The sequence below is a fragment of the Manis javanica genome, chromosome 16, assembly GCF_040802235.1.
Source record: "Manis javanica isolate MJ-LG chromosome 16, MJ_LKY, whole genome shotgun sequence".
NCBI classification, from domain to species: Eukaryota; Metazoa; Chordata; class Mammalia; order Pholidota; family Manidae; genus Manis; species Manis javanica.
Window position 1 is genome coordinate 62,255,043 of NC_133171.1, and position 22,145 is coordinate 62,277,187.

The following is a 22,145-nucleotide window of genomic DNA, read 5'->3' on the forward strand; positions in this document are numbered from 1 at the left end:
AGCGGTTGACTCAAGGGTAAGAATTTCTGATTCAGAAATTTCCAAAAGAAATGCTCTGATTCTTCAAACCTCTTGAATCAGGACTGCTAAAATGTGAGTAATCGATAGGGACCAAATTAGAAGGAAAGAGAATGGGAAAGGGAGCCATTCAGCAATTCCACAAATATTCCTTAGGCATCTATTATTTATTGAGTGCTCTTAACAAGTCCGTGGGGGCAGGCTGGGTGGGGAGGCATAAGAGGCATCAAGGCTGGCACTTGCAAAGATTCCTGTGCTTCTAAACCCTAGGCAGAATCCACAGCTTTTTCTTCTTGCAGTGGCTCATTCTTTGGTTAACTGCATCCACTCCAGTATTGTCAGCGTCGTGCATCTTCAAATATCTTGCTAGCCGACTCGCTGCCTGAAGGAGCTTGAGCTAGCTGGAACTTTTTGGTTGCCCCACTCGCGATTCTCTAGGCTCTGAACGCACGTCCAGAGTTCGTGTGTAAGTTTTCTGGGGCCAGTTTGCCACCATTGTTTACAGCAGCCAGATGTAGCTACTCTCTGGAGCGGGTGAGGGAAAAGCTCACTCTCTACAGGTCTTGGTTTTCCCATCCGTAAAATGGAAAGGTGGGACCAAATCTTACAGTTCTTTTTCAAATCTGACGTACCGAAACTGGGAAAAGAACACGGTGGACCAAAAGCTAACTAGAAAAGGCCGGGTGGAGCCTACAAATTAGCTGACTTGGCCTTCCTACCGAGACTTCTCTACTATTTTTGTTTGTGACGCTGCTGTGAGCGCAGCCGGGAGTGACTGCAACAGTTTATCACTGTGGCATGAAAACCTAGAGCAGCCTCTACGTTAGCGCTACTCACACCGTCAAACTCTTTTGACCAGATGACATGTAACTGGGAAACTGAAGAGTGAAATCTTTGCACAGTTTACAGAGTGCGTACCTCCCCAAGTTCACCAGTACGGGTTAAAAAAAAAAAAAAAAAAAAAAAAAAAACCACTGAGACTACTGCACCACCTGGATCCTAGAGCGGACCGGAAATGAGCCCAGCTCCCCTGGCCTGGCGGGAACATGCTGGAGCCTGCGGCTGGTCTTTTCAGGGGAGCCGTGGCCTCGGCCGGAGAGTGTTGTCCTAGGCCTACTTCTCCGGCTTTGCGCGTAGGTTCTGAGCTCTTCAGAGGTGGAAACTGCGGCTGAGGGAAGAGTGCGTCTGCGCGACACTGGAAGGAGCCCCTTTCCCTGTTCGCCCCGGTTTGGGCTACAGGGGGCTTCGGTTTAGGAACAACCTTCCCTCTGGTTTTCTTGCCTGGGCTCGTATACCCAGGCTTTATTTAAGGCCAAAGTGTCCTTCATAACCTCAGTTTTCTGTCTCGCCAGGAACCTGCGGCCCAATTTGTGACCCTGCAGCTTTAGTGAGTATTTCTGTGCTCAGTATTTCCAGTCTTGTTGGTGGATGGCTTCACTTCTGATGGAATCATTTGAGTAACTGCCCTGTGTTGTCACGTAAACAAATCCGTTTTAACCGTGTCCGTAATTTTTCTGTGTCAACAGTGTTTTCTTATATCGAAAACTTTCCTGAGGATTGAGTGGAGACCCCAGTAAAGTCACTCATCTGCTTAGACTCCAATTGGAGAAAGCCCTCCTCTGAGCTGTCTAAACTCAGGATGGCGGCAGCCTCCAGAGCCCTCCCAACTTTGGCTGGCCAGATTTCAGAGGAACAGGCGGAGGTTATCAAAGTAAAGGTTAAAGAAGAAGACCATATTTGGGGTCAGGAATCATGCCGGCAGAAGAGTTTATCTCATACCAGGGAACTCTCTCGTCAGCGCTTCAGGCAGTTCTGCTATCAGGAGACACCTGGACCCAGAGAGGCTCTGAACCAACTGCGGGAACTATGCAGTCAGTGGCTAAACCCAGAGATTCATACCAAGAAGCAGATCCTGGAGTTGTTGGTGCTGGAGCAGTTCCTGACTATCCTGCCTGAGGAGCTCCAGCCTTGGGTGTGGGAGCATAACCCTGAGAGTGGAGAGGAAGTGGTGACCGTGCTGGAAGATTTGGAGAGGGAGCTTGATGAACCTAAACAGCAGGTGAGAAATTGGAGATGCCATCTTCTGTGGAGAATTCGAATGCATGGGTCCAATGTGGAGTAAGGGGGATTAGTTTATGCTAGTGGCTGCAAATTCTGTCTTGGGACATTATTATTTGATTGGTGTAGATGAATAGATTCATGCTTAGGGGATAACAGTTTTTATGTGATAGCTGATCCAAATAAGTAGGTGATTTAACTAAACAAGAAGACTTGATCTATTGCTTAACAGTAGAAATCATCTTTTATTTAGTGACTGAGATTAAAGTAGCTGTCTCTTCTTAAGTGATGCCCACTACTTCTACTGTATACGAAAACAAATCAGTATAAGAATATAAAGAATACGTTCTAAAATAGATATGTAGCCTAATTTAATGGAAACATCAGGAAACAGTGAATTATAATATCTGAGTTATATGATAGGCATTGTCACTAAGCTGTGTAACTTTGGGCTTTAAAAAAGGGCACACCTTTTCTGGGCTTTAATGTCTTCATCTGAACAATGAAGCGATTAATTGTACCATTTTCTAGATACTTTTCAGTACTTGGAGTTGTTGGTATGTGAGGTTTATTGAGCCCAGTATTCTGTCCTTCCTTATTATACTAGAGCTTATTTTTGAGAGAGTGTATTTACCTTATATGACAGTAATTTTAGAACATTATGGATATTGCCAAACATGCTTACATTTCTATAATGATACTATCCATACATTTATCTGAATTCTTATAAAATATGAACATATTATGTATACAGTCTGATCTGTTAAAACATTCTTCTGGAATGCAAAATCTTTCCTATGAGATTGGTAAATAGGGAAGTGAGTCATATAATGCTGAAATTGTGCTGGCTTATGCATGAATTTTCCCAGCAAGTTGATGGTTTAGGCCACCAAGTGAGAGCAGTTGAATGCAAAGTATCTGATTGTAGCTGAATGCAAGTTGTGAGGATGTACAGACTGTACATAATGCCTGTTTAGCTCCACATTCTTCCTCTTGTGTGTCTTGGCCAGTCTCTATTTTGCAAGTGCTTATTTGCCTAGTTCCCTCCCATTTTGTGCATTTTTTGCTAAACTTTTTTGTATTCCAGAAAATGAGCATGCAAAGGGGTTTTCAAGTGCCACAGAAGCATGTTGGTGATAAAATTTCTGCTAATGAGTGTGAAAAAGAAAAGTTTTAACAATTGAAGGAAAGCTTGAAATTATAAGACGTTTTAAAAGAAATGAAAGAACCTGTGACATTGGTCATCCACAACAAAATGGAGTCAACTTTGTGTACAATTAGAGACAGTGCTAGGAAAATAAGTTATCTAGATTGATCAACTGCTAGAGCTAGAAAATCTGTTAGAACAAGGCATAAGGAAATGGAAAGAAGTGGAACATTTGTTAAGTATGTGCATTGAATACCAAGCAAAGAAGCAATCAGGACAACCTTTCTCAAAATTAAAGAGGAGGCCTTCGCAATATGTGAAGACCTTAAGAAAAAAGCTGAAAATTCTGTAGAAGTGCTTTCATTTAGTGCAAGTGGTGGCTGGTTTAGTGGCTTCAAGAACCGCTATGCTTTCCATAGTGTTAAGCTTTCTGGTCAAGCTGTGAGATGAAGATGTAAAAGACCTTTCTCCCAGTGTTAAGAAATTTGATTGATGTAGAAGGCTATACCCTGGATCAGATTTTAATCTTGATGAAACCAGTCTCTACTGAAAACAAAGGCCCTCAAGGGCCTATATCTGGAAGGAAGAAATACAAGCTCCAGGTTTAAGGCTACAAAAGACCAACTAACTGTGATGCTGGGTGTAAATACCAGTGGAGATTTAAAGCTAAAGCCTACCAACTTGCAAGCTTTGAAAGAAATCGTAAAGACTAGCCTTGGTGTCTACTGTATGTCTAGCAAGAGAGCCTGGTTGACAGGGCGGATAATTACTGACCTTCTAGGTGATGTTTTTGTAGGTGATTTAAAAATACATTGCAAGAGAAAAAATTTGTCTTTTCAAAATTCTTAGACAATTCACAGTAATACACCAAGCCATCTTCCAACAGTTGCTGAGCTTCAAATAAAAAAGTTCTCTTATCACTTCCTAATACAACTTCTTTACTTCAGCACCTTGATCAGGGTGTGATTGCAACCTTTAAAGCTTATTATTTAAGGAGAACATTCAATATGTTTATTGCTTCTACAGGGAATGACAAAGCACAACACAGTTTATGAATTCCGTAATCAATACAACATCAAACTTCCAGTTGATATTACTGTAGAGGCCTGGAATGATGTCACAAAAATCTGCTTGCATGGGGCATGGCATAAAGTTCTCTCAGATTTAATTTATAATTCTAAAAGCTTTGAACCTTCAGAAGATCAGATGGGGGGAAAATGTACCAAAGGAAACCGACTCAACCATTTTGAATTTTATTTTAAAAGAAAATTAATTTGGTTTCTTACATACTTGCACAGTTAAGAAGAGGGAGTAAAAGGTCCAGCTTGGGGGAAACAAGCATGACACATGAATTTCTTAAATCCCACTGTGATGTTATAATATACCTTGGCTTTGATTTATTCATCTGTCATTGAATATTTCCTTTTGGAATATTTTGGTTCATGTGCAGTTTGGGTTCAGTATCCATGGACATTTTCCGGACATGCAACAGAGTAAGTTCTGCCACTGACACCATTTACTATTAACATTAACTATTTGAGCACTTTGTTCTGCTTGGTGAATCTAAATTAATAACATTCATAGTCTGACAGTACTTTTCTCTACTGATCCACTGATCTGTAGAATTAGGAGGGAAGAAAAGGTCAGTGTTATCATTCAGTTTAAAATAGCAATGGCTTAATGTTAGGTGGGTCGAGAAAATTTTCTCCATAATGTCTTATTTTTAATACTAATCACTATGCACAGCAAAATCATTTCAGAAACTTCTTTATTCAACTGAGGATAAAGTTTTGGAGTCTAGGATATCAATACCAGAAACAAATTAATTTCTCTCCATGGATATTGCTGAATGTAAAATCATCTGTAATACACTGTACATTTTAAAGCCTAACATTTTCACTGACACCTGAATATTGGCATGGCCTGTTTTCTTACTCATTTTTAAAGAGAAAAAAATCATAATAGCACTTAACATAGGAAATGGTGGGATGTCACTAATGCACAAGTTAATACATCAACTTTCCTAATGCAGCAAAAATTAGATAATTCTATGTTCTGTTGTGAATTGTAAGATAACCCTTGATTATTTAACCTAGCATTGCTTTTCAGTGGACACAAATGAGGAATTAGCCATTCAGCTTAAATAAATCAGGACATGCAGATCAATAGTGTTTTATGGTAATTTTGGTTGTGTCACAATTTCTTTCAGGACTTTGGTAATTTAGATGATAATGAGTAATATTTCTAAGACAGTATTTATATGTGCATTATAATTGACTTTATGATTTTTTATATAATTGACTTTTATACTCATTTCATGGCAACTTCTCATTTTATAGTATCATTATGGATAAAAAGCTTTAAAAAAGTGTTATTTTAATTTATAATTGTTTTCTATTGCTTTCACAACTCTACGGGTTAATTCTAAAACTGAGCAAGAATAAAAGTTACTTTTAAAAAAAGCTATTATCTCCCTGAGGACAGAAATGTCACTACATAGAATTGAAAACTCTCAACACCAGCTCAGATGTCAGTGAAAGCATTACTCCCAAACAACAAAATCTTCCAGATTTATTTTCCTTATGCCAGATCCAGACAAACTACATACAAAAAGCTCATATCTGAATGTATACAGTACTAAAAATCAACAAGAAAGAAGATACCCTATAGAAAAATTAACAAAGACTAACAAATTAACAGGTACTTTACAAAATAAGGATAACCAATTAGCCAATAAAATTGTGAAACAATCTTAGTAACCAGAAAAATGTAAATTAAAACATGTGGTACCAGTTTATTCCAACCAGAGTGGATTAAGGAAAACATGCTGACATAACCAAATTTTGGTAAGGATACAGAGCTACCAGAATGTTTATGTATTATTGGTAGGAATAAGTTGCTATGACTACTTCTATGTATAACCATACTCTATACTCCATACTGCCATGAGGTATCTAACAGAAAAACAAAAACATGTAAAATAATATCAGCATTGTTATGATTGCCAAATGCTCTAAACAATTCAAATGCCTATTAAAAGTAGAATGAATGGATATATTATGGTGTATTTCTACATTTAAGTACTATACAATGAAAAGGAATGAACAACTGCTACATTCAATAATGTGGATGAATTTCACAAACATAATGTTGAGCAAAAGAAGCCAAACAAAAATGTATGTTGTATGATTCTCTTCTATAAAGTTCAAAAAGCAAAATGAATCTGTAGTGGTAGATGTCAAAGTAGTAGTTACTTTTGGGGAAAACGGTAGCGCACAGTAGCCTGAGATGCTGATAATGTTCTGCTTTTTGACTTTGGTGCTGTACTTTGTGATAAGTCATTCGAGCTCTATACTTGCAAGCTGTGCACTTCTTAATACTTCAAGTTTTAAAATCATATTAAAAAATATCCCATTGTGATGTCTCATGCATGATAGGGTAGGGTACTTGACTGCATCCACATTCTTAGATTCATGTGTCATGTGAATGAGATATTTTGTAAAGGCAGTGTTTAGTGAGGGAAATTTTCAGAAGTAACCAAGTTCATAAATACCCACCAGAGGATGAGCTAAGTTCTTACCTGGGTTTTGCAAGTTAGGTGCAGAGCAAGGGTAATTAATGCCAAGTATATGGCCAAGAATGGGTTGATAGATTTCTATGCTAGAGTCTTAGATACTCAAAAACTAAGTTGTTTTCTTTGTCCTCAAGAATATTTGGCAAGGCAGACTATTGAAATGTTTGGCTTTGGGCAGTATGGCTTCTACAAGGCTATTTGCAAGATTTGGCTTGGCAGGAATGTTAAGTGGCCCGGCTACTTCTCTGTAAGTGGCACACTCAAAGAGGTGGAACTGGATGCCATACTCAAAGTCTCAAGTTAAGGACTCCAAGCCTGTTATTTGTGTTCTTTTTACTGTAAGGTGTACTAAATAAATATAAAGTAGAATTTCTGTCCTCAGGGACATAACAGCTTTTTTTTTTAAGTAACTTTTATTCTTCCTCAGTTTTAGAATTAACCTATAGAGATGTGATTAATCCTGGAGACTACTTTATCATAAACCAGCTTTAGGAGATTATTGGCTATTGAGTATTTTCATTAAGGAAACTATTTTCATTAGATTTAACAATGGTGACGATTCAGAATAGACTACCTAACACATCCTCACTCCCAGTTTACCTGTTGCTTAAATGACTAACAGATTCATATGTAGAAATAAGGTCTGTAAGTCAAAGAAAGCTTAGAGTAGTATAACACATTGTAACACAATTTTTTATTAAATTCTGGGATCATCAATCTACAATTACATGAAGAACATTATGTTTACTAGGCTTCCCCCTTCACCAAGTCCGCCCCACAAACCCCATTACAGTCACCGTTCATCAGCGTAGTAAGATGCTGCAGAATCCCCACTCATCTTCCCTCCCGGTGCCCCCACCCCTCACTACACATGCTAATTGTAATGCCCCCTTTCTTTTTCCCCACCCTTATCCCTCCCTTCCCACCCATCCTGCTCAGTCCCTTTCCCTTTGGTAACTGTTAGTCCATTCTTGGGTTCTGTGATTCTGCTGCTGTTTTGTTCCTTCAGTTTTTCATTGTTCTTATACTCCACATATGAGTGAAATCATTTTGTACTTGTCTCTCTACGCCTGTCTTATTTCACTGAGCATAATACCCTCTAGCTCCATCCATGTTGTTGCAAATTGTAGGATTTGTCTTCTTATGGCTGAATAATATTCTATGGTGTATATGTACCACATCTTCTTTCTCCATTCATCTACTGATGGACACTTAGGTTGCTTCCATTCCTTGGCTATTGTAAATAGTGCTGCAATAAACATAAGGGTGCATCTGTCTTTTCCAAACTGGGCTGCTGCATTCTTAGTGTAAATTCCTAGGAGTGGAGTTCCTGGGTCAAATGGTATTTCTATTTTTAGTTTTTTGAGGAACCTCCATACTGCTTTCCACAATGGTCAAACTAATTTACATTCCCACCTGCAGTGTAGGAGGGTTCCCCTTTCTCTGCAACCTCACCAACATTTGTTGTTGTTTGTCTTTTGGATGGTAGCGATCCTTACTGGGGTAAGGTGATATCTCTTTGTGGTTTTAATTTGCATTTCTTTGATGATTAGAGATGTGGAACACCTTTTCATGTGTCTGTTGGCCATCTGAATTTCTTCTTTAGATAACTGTCTTTTCAGCCCCTCTGCTCATTTTTTAATTGAATTACTTGCTTTTTGTTTGTTGAGGTGCATGAGCTCTTTATATATTTTGGATGTCAGCCCTTTAACGGATCTGTCATTTATGAATATATTCTCCCATACTGTAGGATACTTTTTTGTTCTATTGATGGTGTCCTTTGCTGTACAGAAGCTTTTCAACTTGATATAGTCCCACATGTTCATTTTTGCTTTTGTTTCCCTTGCCCAGGGAGATATGTTCATGAAGAAGTCTCTCATGTTTATGTCTAAGAGATTTTTGCCTATGTTTCTTTCTAGGAGTTTTATGGTTTCATGACTAACATTCAGGTTTTTGATCCATTTCGAATTTACTTTTGTGTATGGGGTTAGACATTGGTCCAGTTTCATTCTCTTACATGTAGCTGTCCAGTTTTGCCAGCACCATCTGTTGAATAGACTGCCATTTCCCCACTGTATGTCCATGGCTCCTTTATCGAATATTAATTGACCATGTATGTTTGGGTTAATGTTTGGAGTCTCTATTCTATTCCACTGGTCTGTGGCTCTGTTCTTGTGCCAGTACCAACTTTTCTTGATTACTATGGCTTTGTAGTAGAGCTTGAAGTTGGGGAGCGAGATCCCCCCCACTTTATTCTTCCTTCTCAGGATTGCTTTGGCTATTCAGGGTCTTTGGTGGTTCCATATGAATTTTTGAACTATTTGTTCCAGTTCATTGAAGAATGCTGTTGGTAATTTGATAGGGATTACATCAAATCTGTATATTGCTTTGGGCAGGATGGCCATTTTGATGATATTAATTCTTCCTAGCCAGGAGCATGGGATGAGTTTCCATTTGTTAGTGTCCTCTTTAATTTCTCTTAAGAGTGTCTTATAGTTTTCAGGGTATAGGTCTTTCACTTCCTTGGTTAGGGTTATTCCTAGGTATTTTATTCTTTTTGATGCAATTGTGAATAGAATTGTTTTCCTGATTTCTCTTTCTATTAGTTCATTGTTTTTGTATAGGAAAGCCACAGATTTCTGTGTATTAATTTTGTATCCTGCAACTTTGCTGAATTCCGATATTAGTTCTAGTAGTTTTGGTGTGGAGTCTTAGGGTTTTTTATGTACAATATCATGTCATCTGCAAATAGTGACAGTTTAACTTCTTTACCAATCTGGATTCCTTGTATTTGTTTTGTCTAATTGCCATGACTAGGATGTCCCATACTATGTTGAATAACAGTGGGGAGAGTGGGCATCCCTGTCTTGTTCCCGATCTCAGAGGAAAAGCTTTCAGCTTCTCACTGTTCAGTATGATGTTAGCTGTGGGTTTATCATATGTGACCTTTTTTAAATTGGGGTACTTGCCCTCTATACCCATTGTGTTGAGAGTTTTTATCATGAATGGATGTTGAATTTTGTTGAATGCTATTTCAGCATCTATTGGAGATGATCATGTGGTTTTTCTCCTTTTTGTTGATGTGGTGGATGATGATGGATTTTCTAATGTACCATCCTTGCATCCCTGGGATGAATCCCACTTGGTCGTGGTGTATGATCCTTTTGATGTATTTTTGAATTCGGTTTGCTAATATTTTGTTGAGTATTTTTGCATCTGTGTTCATCAGCGATACTGGTCTGTAATTTTCTTTTTGGTGGGGTCTTTGCCTGGTTTTGGTATTAGGGTGATGTTGGCTTCATAGAATGAGTTTGGGAGTATTCTCTCGTCTTATATTTTTTGGAAAACTTTAAGGAGAATGGGTATTATGTCTTCTCTGTATGTCTGATAAAATCCCAAGGTAAATCCATCTGGCGCGGGGGTTTTGTTCTTGGGTAGTTTTTTTATTACTGCTTCAGTTTCGTTGCTGGTGATTGGTCTGTTTAGATTTTCTGTTTCTTCCTTGGTCAGTCTTGGAAGGTTGTATTTTTCTAGGAAGTTGTCCATTTCTTCTAGGTTTTCCAGCTTGTTAACATATAGGTTTTCACAGTATTCTCTAATAATTCTTTGTATTTCTCTGGGGTCCATCGTGATTTTTCCTTTCTCATTTCTGATTCTGTTGATGTGTGTTGATTCTCTTTTTCTCTTAATAAGTCTGGCTAGAGGCTTATCTATTTTGTTTATTTTCTCAAAGAACCAACTCTTGGTTTCATTGATTTTTTTCTATTGTTTTATTCTTCTCAATTTTATTTATTTCTTCTCATCTTTATTATGTCTCTCCTGCTGACTTTAGGCCTCATTTGTTCTTCTTTTTCCAATTTCGATAATTGTGAAGTTAGACTATTCATTTGGGATTGTTCTTCCTTCTTTAGATATGCCTGGATTGCTATATACTTTCCTCTTAAGACTGCTTTCACTGTGTCCCACAGCAGTTGGGGCTTTGTATTGTTGTTGTCATTTGTTTCCATATATTACTTGATCTCTATTTTAATTTGGTCGTTGATCCATTGATTATTTAGGAGCATGTTGTTAAGCCTCCATGTGTTTGTGAGCCTTTTTGATTTCTTTGTAAAATTTATTTCTAGTTTTATACCTTTGTGGTCTGAAAAGTTGGTTGGTAGGATTTCAATCTTTTTGAATTTACTGAAGCTCTTTTTGTGGCCTGGTATGTGGTCTATTCTGGAGAATGTTCCATGTGCACTTGAGAAGAATGTATATCCTGTTGCTCTTAGATGTAGAGTTCTATAGATGTCTATTAGGTCCATCTGTTCTAGTGTGCTCTTCAGAGCCTCTATGTCCTTACTTATTTTCTGTTTTGTGGATCTATCCTTTAGAGTGAGTGGTGTGTTGAAGTCTCCCAAAATGAATGCATTGCATTCTATTTCCTCCTTTAATTCTGTTAGTATTTGTTTCATATATGTTGGTGCTCCTGTTTAGGTGCACATATATTTATAATGTTATATTCTCTTGTTGGACTGATCCCTTTATCATTACTTAATGTCCTTCTTTATCTCTTGTGACTTTCTTTGTTTTGAAGTCTATTTTTCTGATACTAGTACTGCAACACCTGCTTTTTTCTCCCTGTTGTTTGCATGAAATATCTTTTTCCATCCCTTGACTTTTAGTCTGTGCATGTCTTTGGGTTTGAGGTGAGTCTCTTGTAAGCAGCGTATAGATGGGTCTTGCTTTTTTATCCATTTTATTACTCTGTGTCTTTTGATTGGTGCATTCAGTCCATTTACATTTATGAAACACAATTTTTATTTTTTTTCTTTTGGCAAATGGCATTGACGCTTCAGACTTCATCTTTACAGTTACAGGCAGACACAGTTTTTAATGGAAAAATTTATGATAAGTTTATAACACAAATACAGTGTTACAGTGATTGAAATGCCCAAAAGGAATGTGGAGGGTTATTGCTAACAAACTGCCAGTGAGCTGTTAGCCATCTTCCTAGATTATTGCAAAGATTGCATTATAATGCACTATCATTTTTAGGCTTAGCCTAATCAGATATTAGACTGTCACATAATCCATAAAAATATACATATTGGATGGTGTGACAACTGAATTTACAGATTCATATTTTTAAAATATTTAGCAAATTAACTTATACAAACTCTAAAGGAAGGGGTGCATTAGAGCTTTAAATAGGTTCTTATTTCTGGTTTCCCAAGAAAGTGGAACCTAGTCAAATATTAGTGTAACAAAGAGTGCCATATTGATTACTTAGAGGTAAACATGCCTTTATATTAAAGGCAGTGTTTATTCAAAGTCAGCGGTATAACTTTTCTTCTGAAAATTCATGGCAGATAAATCTATTTGTGATCATTAGTGTCTTCTCCTGTTAAACCTCTTCTTTTATTTAACCATACCATTAGTAAAATGAATCTGTCCTAACCTGTTTGGGCTTCTCTAACAGAAAACCAGACTCAGTGGCTTATAAATGAACAGAAAGAATGGTTCTGGAGGCTGGCAGTCCAAGATCAGGGTGCCGATATGGTTGGATGAAGGCCCTCTTCTGGTTGCAGATTTCTCGTTGTATGTTCATCTGGCAGAAGGGAGCTGAGGAGCTCTGTGCATCCATCCCTTTTATAAAAGATTAATCCCACTTATGAGAGCTCCACCTTTATGACCTAATCACCTTACAAAGGCCTTACCTTCTCAAACCATCACATTGTTAGGATTCCATAAACTGGGTGTGTAGAATTATTCAAACTTCAGAAGTAATATTAATAAAATAATATTTCTAAATGAAACATTCTTAAAATGCAGCGTAAAAACATACAAGCAAGTCAAAATAATAAATTACTGAAAATATTTGCAATATCTATCAGATAAAAGCTTAACAGAATGCAATAAAAATGATCTAGAGACATGAGCAGCATTTATAAACAGAGAAAACAAATGGCTTTTACCTGTATGAAACAATGCTCAATGTCAATCATAATAAAAGCAAATCAAAACTACACTGAAATACCATTTACCACCTATCAGATTGCAGAAATTCAAAAGCTTGGCAACACAATAATTTGGCCTGACTGGGAAAGCAGGTCCTCTTATACATTGCTATGCGTACTTTTGTAGAAACACAAAATGGTACCATTCCTACAGAGAGAATTTTGGTACCATAACACCTATTTAAGCATTCTTCCTTTGACCCAGCAATACCAATTGTGGGAATTTACTTTGAAAGTACATGTCTACAAAGAAGACAACAACATAGTTTTTCACTGAAGCACCATTTGTAAAAGCAAAATATTGTAAACCTAAATGCCTATCCATATATAGTGACTGTAAACAATGGTTCATCAGTATGTTGTACTATGTACACAATGAGGAAGATATCTATGAGCTGGTATGAAATGATTTCCAGATAACATTTTTATATTAGTTGAAAAAAAGGAAGGTATGAACTACTATGTATAGTCTGAGAATAAGTATATATGCATTTGCATTAAATTTATATTTATGTAGACACAAATGTATATATACATGTATACATGTTGAAGCAAATGTGTGTGTATATGTATATATAGATAATGTTTTCACAAAAAATGGTAAGTCACTACCAACAGAAAAGTGGTTTATTAACATCACAGGAAAAATTAATTCAGGTGACTTGGACACAGATTCTGAAAACATTGTTGGTGGGATACTGTCTGTGGACACATAAGCTACAAAGATATATTGAATTTTACTTAGTATGTATATTGTTGGAAGTGATTTACAACACAGCATTGTGATTTTGAAACAATTTTGTGTTTATTGTAGGTTAGAGCAGATGATTAAATATGTATATACATTGTTCTGAAATTATTTTTTGCTCTGGGAGAAGGGAGATATTAATATGGAATGGTGAGGAAAATTCTGAATTTAAATTGAATGGTGATACTTTATAAAATGTACTTACCAGCTCTAATGATTGAAAGGGCCCAGAGGAGACAATACCTCAGTAACAGCGAGCCTAATATTTGTTACTAAACACTCTTGCCCTCTAAACTGAATCAAGGCTTATTGCAATAACAGTTGCAACTAGATCTGGGACAGGGAGAATACAATGTGGCCCCTATATTATATATGATTCTGGAAAGAATGAATGTGCTAAAAAACTAGTGGGGTCATGTCAGAAGGATGCAGGAACCAGATCAAAGTGGCTCTCACTGGCCGAATTTGAGACAGTTTGAACATCAAAGTGAATGAGGATGAAAATAAGTCTCCAGTGATTCTCAAAAAGAAAGATAGAGGAGGAGGAACAGAAAGCTCCTTACAGAAAATTGGTAGCAAATAAATGTGTGAGGAATTACACAAGTAGGAAGTCATCATCCCAGAATAAAAATTGATTCAGGCAAAAATTATTAATGAATGCTAAAACCATTGGGGAATTGGATATTTACTTCCAAATTATTATCCTAGAGATCACTTATCAATTACAGTGGGAAAAAATATTTTTGAATGCGTATATCTGGTGGTATCTCCAGTGGTCAAATTTAGCATTATGAACAATGAAATAACTTGAGAGCATGTACCTGTGATATGATGCCATAAGTACACATTGCTTAAGTAGTATTCTTCCAAAAATGTTTACCCGGACTCTGTGAAGAAGCAATAAGATAGATGTCTAATGTGGGATATTCTATAAAAACATTAACTAGCTCTGACTCTTCAAACTATAATATCATAAAAAAGGAAGGAAACTATTTTTGATGAAAAGATATAATAACCAAAAACAATGTATAAATATTGTTTGGATCATGGACTTAAAAAACATAAAATATATTTTTCAGATAACTGGGGAAACTTAATTATAAACCACATACTAGTTGTTAGGAGAGGATAATGTTTTCTTTTTCACCCAGCACAGTTATCCAACCTGACTGGTTTTTTTCCCCCCATCCATAACACACTGGAATAATGTTTTCCACATTTGGTCTAAAACAACTGCCAAATTCTTTCCTGGGTTTAAACAGCTCATAAGTCCCTATTAGATAGTTTACATACTCCCCACCCTAAAAATTTAATTGCTCACACTGTAACTCATTTATAATTTTCTCTCAATTATCACAATTTAGGAAAGATCCCTTTAATGTGTTTCCATTGTTACTCCACAAAATAGGAACCACAGGGGTGCACATCATTTCCTGTCCAATGGAGACAGTTTCTGTTGTATGGCTCTGGCTTTAATAATCCCAGCATTTTTATTTCTCTTCTTATTCCATTTTACACTCTTTTAATTCAGTAAAGACTTTTTTTCTTACATTCTATCTCAGTAGAAGAACATTTTGAGGTTTAGCTGTGGTTTGTACAGTGATCACTTGTATTAATTTCCAAATGTATCTATTTGTCCCCAGGTTCCACAGGACACATATGTGCAAGAAGTTCCTATGGAAGAAATGATTCCCCTGGATACTATAAAGGAGTCCTTAGATACCCAGCTCCAGTCTATGGAAGACAGAATGGAATGTGAATCTCCAGAGACACACCCACTTCATGATAATGGTGAGGATAATTTAGTCTCTGGAAAGATGAGATTTGGAAAAGGGAAAGGTCTAGCCATTGAAAAGTTATCAAACCTCGCTCCACTGCAGCTTCAACTGAATGTAGCTGGAAAAATCAGCCAGTATAGTATAATGTTATTAAAGGAGTTGAATTTAAGCAGTTAGCTAATAATGTAAGAAATAGTTGAACACAAGATTTTCCATGGGTATTTTGCAATGGAATTAAGTACCTGTGGATAAATCAGAGCTCTCTCTGTATGTAAATGTTTAGCACTTGTCAATGCAGCCATAGGTCCCATTTCTATAGCTTCTGCCCCCAATTTTTGTCACGTATGGACTATTCAAGACTTGGAAATACTACTTAGAAATTCTACTGAAGAAAATGGAATTTCTGAAGTCTGTGTTGTCCATTACTGATTTGAAGACTATTAATAGTATAGTGTAGGGGAGGTAGAAGCACAGGCTGGCCTGGTTCTAGAGCGGCTGTTTTTTCCAAAAGGCTGAAGCATAATTGATAAATTTTTTCCCTCTCTTTTAGCCCTAGCAACTCCCTATTCCATGTTTATCCTAGATCTACTAATATTGATTCTACTGACTACTGGAGCTCATATTCTCCTGGTTCTCATCTACATTGCTCTATAAAGTCACATTTTGAGATAGTACTTACCATGAGTGTTGTCATCTTTATCAAATTAATCAACAAATTTTAAATCAACACTATTCCATGTAGTAATATGTTAGATAATGGAAAAGATACCAGAGAAATAAGTGGTTCCTGCTTCTTTAGAAGCTTACAATCTTGTTAGTTCTATATATGACATAGTTTAAGAAGAAAATGCCTACAGAGCCTATTTGTGTTATAGATAAATTGCTTTTCAGGCAAGGAGAACTCACTGTGAACTTTAATTAAATGGTTAAGGAAGTGTTACTGGAATGATTTTGTAAGTTAAGTGAGGCCAAAACACACAGTAACATCATAAGATCATTAATTTGAACCCATAAGTTTTGGAAATTATGAGCATTTGAGAACAATTAAAATTTACCAGTTCAATATTTGGTATGCAGATTGATAGTATAAATAATGTTGACTTTAGAGAAAGTATTTTTTCCATGCAACTATAAGACTGTCTAGAAATGGTATGTTGATTACAAGTTATTCTTTTTTATTTTTTCAAATAAGTTTTTTTAAGACTAGTCAAGTTTGAATTATTCTAATTTTTTAAATGAATATTCTAAGCACTTATTTTAACATTATATTCAGTCAGAGATTTTACACTACTTTAGGATCATCTGCTACTCTGTATTAAAATTAATAATATGTATTGGGTTTATAGTTTTACAAGTTCTAAAAGGCAGCTGATATAAATACATAAATTGAAACTTAGGCCCCAAATGTTGCTGTAACAGCTGAACTGTATAAAATAAAATGTGGTATAGTATGGGGCTTTCAAAAAAAACTGTTACTGTACTGCCGAGCCAAAATATTTTTCTTGTGTAAATAAATAAGTAAAAATAATAACCAATTTGCTTCCTATTCTACATAAAACAGTGCTTCATTTTAAGGCTAATCCTGATACTGCTCTGGAAAGTCACATCCTGGCTTAATATTCTTCACAATTTTAGAACTTTTTGTTCCTGGCTAGAGCTCTTCATTTACCTTCATTCCCCAGCAGCTGGACTCCCTAACCAAAGTTGTATTCCCCTCTTTTATATGTCCAAGCTTCTATTTCTACTCCAAGCTCTAGTCCCAGATATTCTAATTGATTTTTTTCTTTATATTTTAGGGTCATTTTTGTGGCTTTCCATGATGTCTCAAAGGATGGGTGATGATAACCTCAGTAGCTTAGATACTAATGAAACAGAAAGTGAACCAGAGAATATGAGAGAAAAGTTCTTCAGAAGCTTAGCAGTATTACTGGAAAATAAAAGTAACAACACCAGGATATTTTCTAAAGCAAAGTACTGTCAGTTAATAAGGGAAGTGAAAGAGGCTAAAGCTAAGGCAAAAAAGGAATCAGTTGACTACCGTCGCTTGGCTAGATTTGATGTGATCCTTGTACAAGGTAATGAAAAGCTGATCGAGGCTGTAAATGGGGAAACAGATAAAATACGGTATTATTTACACAGTGAGGAGTTATTTGACATTCTGCATGATACACATCTCAGCGTTGGACATGGTGGACGTACCCGAATGGAAAAGGAGTTACAAGCAAAATACAAGAACATCACAAAAGAAGTTATAATGCTATACTTGACATTCTGCAAACTATGCCAACAGAAAAATTCAAAACTCAAAAAAGTCCTAACATCAAAGCCCATTAAAGAAGTTGACTCAAGATGCCAAGTGAATCTTATAGACATGCAATTTAATCCTGATGGGGAGTATAAATTTATTATGCATTATCAAGACCTTCGTACAAAGTTGAGTTTTTTGCGGTCATTAAAATCTAAGGAGCCTAAGGAAGTTGCACATGCTCTTTTAGATATTTTTGCTATTATTGGAGCACCCAGCGTCCTACAATCTGATAATGGGAGGGAATTTTCAAGTCAAATTGTCAGTGAACTCAGTAATATTTGGCCAGAATTGAAAATTGTCCATGGGAAGCCTCAGCCCTGCCAAAGCAAAAGTTCTATAAATCAAACTAGTGAGGATATCCAAAATAGGATTGTCTCCTGGATGCAAATTAACAATTCATCACACTGGGCTGAATTTCTGTGTTTCATGCAGATGGCCCAAAATCAACCCCATCACAGAAGCATGCAACAGACTCCATGTGATACATTTAGCTCTGAAGCTAAACTGGGCCTGTCTCATTCTCCATTGACTGAAGAACTTGTTGCCAGTCTGAACACAGAAAATGAATTACAACAGGCTGACAGGGAATTAGAAAGTACTTTAAGAGCCCAATATGAAGAAAACTTCAAGTCTGGAACAGATAGTAGTGATATTGAAGAGAATCTTTCTAATACTCCTAAGGTGGCCAGAAAAACACCCTCTGAAAGAAGACTAAAATTTTTATCCTGTGTAGTTTGTGAAAAAGAATGTACAGGTGCTAATAGTTGTATATCATGTGATAGAAATGTCCATGCAATCTGTGGAGTGCCCTCTCAACATGAGACTGAGGGCTATCCTCACAGAATAACTTGTAGTCTTTGCTATGAAACCACTACAATGAAAAGGAAACATGATGAGATTCAAAGAAGTTTGACTGTTCAACCTTCCAAAATGTTAAAGTCATCAGAGATACCATTTTCATCAGACAAAGTAGGAGGTTGGGTAAGAGTTTGAATAACTGCTGTAGATCAAAGTAAGGGAAGAGCCTCATTACACTTTACTGTGATCATGATGAGTGAGAATTTTTTGACATACACTATGCATACTAAAGGACAATTGTGGCCATCTTGGATATATTTTCTTCAAAAAACATCCAATTAGTTTAATGTTCCCCCTTGCCCTTTTTTAAGCTGGAAGTTACAGCCTTGAATGCTGCCTTATATATTGTTCTGGGGTGATAAACAATCTTTCTAATCCTTTCTAATATGAGGTATTTCTTGAAGAATGAGAAAGCTATGATCCAGGGGATAAATTGTGTTTTTGATGGTGTGTTTCTACAGAAGGATGAATAAGGAAACAGATTAATGTTACTTTATTTAATTGTATTTGATTTGGGTGGAGAGGTAAGCTAAGGCAGGGCATCTTGGGTCAAGTGAAGAAATATTTAGGAAGGGCAGGGGATGATAAATTTGATTGGTAGATAGGGTTTGTGTTGGGAAAGAATTTTCAGTTTTGGGATTTAAATCAGTAGGTTTTATAAAGTTGAGCTAATGTGCATTCAGGTTAGAATTTTGAATATGGAGGTTACACATGATTAGGGCCAGTGGTACTCAAGAATGTGATCTTCAGACCAGTGCTGGTCTGCAAACTATTTATACCAGTCTTCAATGTGGTAAGTATACAAATTAAGAGTATTTAGGAACTCATAACAATTTGACATTGCTGCTAACACCCAAGCACTTGATTAATTAACTTGTATTTTTCAATAATATAGACCAGTTTGAGTTGTTGTTAAACTTTCAAGGTGAGTCACATGTGGTGGGAGTTACACTCTAGTCAAGCACAAAAGTCTCATCACAATGTGTGATATATTACAGTTAGTTTGCTTAACCCAAAAGTATATAAAACTCTGAGAAAATGTAAGCATTTATGTTTCTTTAAAACTTAATTTTAAAATCATTTTCTATTTTTAATCAAGCCTTGTTTTTAATTTGTAGTTTAATGTTATTAGATAAAGGAGGAAGGTAAAATTTGTATCATTTATTTTTAATTCTAATTTGCAGATGGAGAAACAAGCTTCACTGGACTTTTTCGTCAAGAAAAGACACACCTTTTCTGAGTATGGAAGTAGTAATAAAAGAAATGGTAACAATGGAAGTCATTCTGATGAAGTGAAAACCAAGAGAGTTCATACTAGTTTTACTCGGAAATATGATCCCTCATATATTGAGTTTGGTTTTGTAGCTGTAATTGACGGTGAAGTGCTAAAACCACAGTGTATTATTTGTGGAGATGTACTGGCTAATGAAGCCATGAAACCATCAAAACTTAAGCGGCATTTATATTCAAAACATAAAGAAATCAGTTCACAACCAAAAGAATACTTTGAAAGAAAGAGTAGTGAATTAAAAAGCCAACCAAAGCAGGTGTTTAATGTTTCTCATATAAACGTTAGTGCTTTGCGGGCTTCTTATAAAGTGGCACTTCCAGTTGCTAAGTCTAAAACACCATACACAATTGCCGAGACACTAGTGAAAGACTGCATCAAGGAAGTTTGCTTGGAAATGTTGGGTGAATCTGCAGCAAAGAAGGTAGCTCAAGTACCACTTTCCAATGACACCATAGCTCGACGTATTCAGGAACTGGCTAATGATATGGAAGACCAACTCATAGAACAAATAAAAGTAGCAAAGTATTTTTCATTGCAACTTGATGAATGCAGAGATATTGCTAACATGATAATTCTTTTAGTATATGTGAGGTTTGAACATGATGATGATATAAGGGAAGAATTCTTTTTTTCAGCCTCTTTACCAACAAACACAACTAGCTCAGAACTGTACGAAGCTGTGAAGAATTATGTTGTTAACAAATGTGGTTTGGAATTTAAGTTTTGTGTAGGAGTATGTTCTGATGGTACAGCTTCAATGACAGGAAAACATTCTGAAGTGGTTACCCAGATTAAGAAAATTGCTCCAGAATGTAAAGTAACACATTGCTTCATTCATCGAGAAAGTCTTGCTATGAAAAAAATATCATTTGAACTAAATAGTGTGCTTACTGACATTGTAAAAATAGTGAATTATGTAAAGTCTAATGTGTTAAATTCAAGATTATTCTCTTTATTGTGTGATAATATGGAAAATGATCATAAGCAACTGTTATTGAATGCTGAGATACGGTGGTTATCACGAGGAAAAATTCTATCAAGAGTGTTTGAAATACGAAATGAACTCCTATTATTTCTGCAAAGCAAGAAACCAGCTTGGTCCCAACTTTTCAGAGATGTGAATTGGACTGCCAAACTTGCATATTTATCTGATATCTTCAGTACTTTTAATGATCTTAATGTTTCCATGCAAGGAAAGAATGCAACGTGTTTTTCAATGGCAGATAAGATTGAAGGACAAAAACAAAAGTTAAAAGCTTGGAAAAACAGAGTTTCTAAAGATTGTTATGACATGTTCCATAATTTAACAACAATTATTAATGAAGTAGGTAGTGATCTTGATATTGCACATTTGCAAAAAGTTATCAATGAACATCTTACGAATTTGTTAGATTGTTTTGAATTGTGTTTTCCATCAAAAGAAGATCCACGCATGGGAAATTCATGGATCCAAAATCCATTTCTCTCATCAAAAGATAATTTAAATTTAACTATAACCCTACAGGATAAGTTGTTGAAGCTGGCTGCTGATGAAGGATTGAAACTGAATTTCGAAAGTACAGCATCACTTGCTTCATTTTGGGTAAAAGTTAAAAATGAATATCCTGAGCTTGCTGAAATTGCTTTAAAATCTCTTCTTCTATTCCCCTCAACATACCTCTGTGAGTCTGGGTTCTCTACTTTAAGTGTTATTAAAACAAAACATAGAAACAGTTTAAATATACATTATCCCTTGAGAGTAGCATTGTCATCGATCCAACCTAGATTAGACAAATTAACAAGCAAGAAGCAAGCTCACTTATCACATTAAAAACTTTAAATACTGATATATAAGGTGTTGATTTAAAGAATAAATATAGGCATTATGGAAGTATGAAAATCTATTATTAAAATAGCAATTTATATAAATTGACTAAATGAGCACTTTCAAAGTGTACAGTTTCTATAATTCTTTTCCCTATTTGTTATATTAAAATGTAATTTTAAATCTATTGAGTCTAATATTAAAAAATTTGGTCTTGTATTTTGTATGTCTTTTTATTATATTTCACTTACTATTAAGACTGAAGGAAGACTTCAGTATGGTAAATGATTTCTTTGAAATGGCAGGCCAAATCAGTAGAGGGAAATGAATTTAAGGGGTAGAATTAGAATTTGAATGCATGGGAGGGAGCCAGTAAGACTAAATTTATTAAGCTGATCCTGGGTGGTTATGTTGAAAGTTGATGTGAAGTTTGCTTTATAGGTGCAAGTTTAGACACAGTGGTTAAGTGGGTGAGGTAGGGGGCAGCAGTATCTTGTAACACTGTTATGGCCTTGGATTCATATTGATAATTTCTTATTTCATAATGGTGGGGGGTTGGGCC

General features: G+C 36.1%; 1 protein-coding gene across 5 annotated transcripts; it reads left to right on the top strand.

Annotated features, from left to right (window-relative positions):
- The first annotated feature begins 779 nt into the window (after positions 1 to 779).
- SCAND3 (SCAN domain containing 3) lies at positions 780 to 21,802 on the top strand. 5 transcript variants are annotated; one of them, XM_017657267.3, is made up of 5 exons: positions 792 to 1,405; positions 1,545 to 2,077; positions 15,188 to 15,335; positions 17,119 to 18,611; positions 19,673 to 21,802. In XM_017657267.3, the coding sequence occupies exons 2-5, from the start codon at positions 1,658 to 1,660 to the stop codon at positions 21,587 to 21,589; spliced, it is 3,978 nt and encodes a 1,325-aa protein (XP_017512756.3). In that variant the 5' UTR covers positions 792 to 1,405; positions 1,545 to 1,657; the 3' UTR covers positions 21,590 to 21,802. The 5 variants fall into 5 exon arrangements, with proteins under 5 accessions (XP_036874982.2, XP_036874980.2, XP_073080364.1 ...); XM_037019085.2 differs by having other exon boundaries at positions 781 to 1,405; positions 17,119 to 19,875; XM_037019086.2 differs by lacking the exon at positions 17,119 to 18,611 and having other exon boundaries at positions 788 to 1,405; positions 19,673 to 19,940.
- The last annotated feature ends 343 nt before the right edge of the window (positions 21,803 to 22,145 follow it).

Bases quoted from the DNA above. Each gene is read 5' to 3' on its own strand.
- SCAND3 (XM_017657267.3), top strand. From the start codon at position 1,658: ATGGCGGCAGCCTCCAGAGCCCTCCCAACTTTGGCTGGCCAGATTTCA. The intron at 2,078-15,187 runs GTGAGAAATTGG...ATTTGTCCCCAG, and splicing joins TTGATGAACCTAAACAGCAG to GTTCCACAGGACACATATGT. The intron at 18,612-19,672 runs GTAAGAGTTTGA...TCTAATTTGCAG, and splicing joins CAGACAAAGTAGGAGGTTGG to ATGGAGAAACAAGCTTCACT.